Below are 1987 nucleotides of genomic sequence, written 5' to 3' on the forward strand. Positions count from 1 at the left end.
ACAGATTCCGGCTTCTTCATGCATTTCGACAGCAGCTCTGCAAATGTGGGGGACACAGCAATGCTGGAGAGCAGAATGCTGTACCCCAAGAGAGGGTTTCAATGCTTGGAATTTTACCTGTACAACAGTGGAAGTGAAAAGGACCAAGTGAAAATCTACACCCGGGAGTACACTGCAGGCAACCCAAACGGGGTTTTAACCCTACAGAGAGAAATACAAGGTACAGTATCCACAGTCTCCCAGTTTGGATGCAGGTGAGATCTCTTCAATTACTGTGGCTACTTGCGGCCACAGAGCAGCCACAGAGCAAGGGATGAAAATACCGACTTTCAATAGAACTTGTCTGCCTTATTTGATAAGGAAAATAAAATGAGTGTCCTTTGTGATACTTACTTAGAAAACATAGCTGGTCTCTGGAACTGTGGCCTTCAGTTTTATTATTCAGTAATAAAAAACACTGTAAACTCTGGGTGACATGGGGTGGGTTGATGGCTAAAAGAAACTCAACTATGGAATGGATAAAGGCAGGACTGGCCTCAGGGAGGCCTGGGCTTGTCCCTAAATAAGCACTGTTGGGACATCTTATTTTCTCTTACTGTAATCCAGTCTTACCTAAGTAAGGGCTATACACGTGGTGATAGGACTCTACCTAACTTCCAGCTTAAAAACATGAATCCCAGTGAAGGTGTCTGCTATGAGATGAAGTCAATGTCCCTGTGGGCACTATTTCTGTGGGGAGGAGCTGTCCACATTTCAGATAACCATGTATTGGAGAGGTGGGCCAACTGATCATATATTAAAGCAGATGGGGAAGGAAGGGATGTGGGCCACTGTTTTAGTGAGCCTCAGTATTAGGATGTAATATGTGACAAAATCAAGGCATGGAAGGGTTTTTCTGGATCACAGTCCCTCATGGCAAGAATGTGAGGCAGGAGGCCACACTGCATCTGTCACCAAGGTTACAGAGAGCGATGGTAATGCGGTCATCTCGTTTTCTTCTCTTGGTGCCGTCAAGGATCCTAGCCCGTACAATGGCACTGCCCATATTTAGGATGATCTTTCCATTTCAATTGACCTAATCTCTCACCGATATGCACAGGAGTGGTCTCTGTGGTGGTTCTCAATCCCACCACGTTGACACTCGTGGTTAACGGCCAACAGCGAACAGAGTACTCTTTCTTCTTGTACACACTGACCCCTTAATTTAATAGAGAAAACCAAACACACTACGAAGTGAGTCAACTCTGCAGTATACGTCACAGCCCCTCCCATGCACGGAAACCTCTGAAATACATGGCTGCTTGTGTTTGTGGCCACCCAAGTACAGTGAGGTTTTAAATCTCAGAGAAAACACACATGCATTGCACATATATTCTATATGTAGTTATGTAAGATAGATATTGAAACGATATATCTTAATTTTCTAAGTATGAATTATGTGATAATGGGTATACTAATGCAAATATATAAATATATATGTCATTGTCCATGTTTGGGATGCAGATCTTCCTAGGATGAACAACCTGGGCCTATGAATGAAAGACAGTCACCTTCTGGGCCTCATGGGAAGGAAGGACCATACTGAAGCCAAACCTTCAAATGTAGATGGAAGGTTTTGTTCAGTATGTAATCTATCCATGGGCAGTAGCACTTTCTGTAATCTGATGTTTACAATTTATCTCCAGGCAGTTTCAATTATCATTCAGTGCTGATATAGTCGAGCTTCCCTCCAGCATGAACCGACAGTTTGTATGACTTTCTGCCCTGTTGTCACGGGGGCTCCTGAAGTGCTTCTGCACGCTGTTTCTCACTGGAGTAGGGGTAGATGGTAGTTTGACTTTCCCTTCCCAGCTTCCCTCTTACCAGAGGTATCCTATGACTGGAAGAGAGACTCACCTCTCATTTCCAGCTTAAATGAGCTAAGAATCTCCCTATCCAGTGAGCTAGATGTGCAAGACAGGAAGGAAGTGGATGGCAGCAAAGGGGG

General features: G+C 44.3%; 1 protein-coding gene across 1 annotated transcript in view; it reads left to right on the forward strand.

Moving 5' to 3' along the window:
* Nucleotides 1–1987, forward strand: part of Mep1b (meprin A subunit beta) — a 21154-nt gene that overhangs the window by 15850 nt on the left and 3317 nt on the right. Inside the window, 1 exon segment of the mRNA XM_013349378.1 lies at nt 5–220. Coding sequence (XP_013204832.1) covers nt 5–220 — 216 coding nt within the window.

This window comes from Microtus ochrogaster, chromosome 18 (assembly GCF_000317375.1).
Source record: "Microtus ochrogaster isolate Prairie Vole_2 chromosome 18, MicOch1.0, whole genome shotgun sequence".
Classification (NCBI taxonomy): domain Eukaryota; kingdom Metazoa; phylum Chordata; class Mammalia; order Rodentia; family Cricetidae; genus Microtus; species Microtus ochrogaster.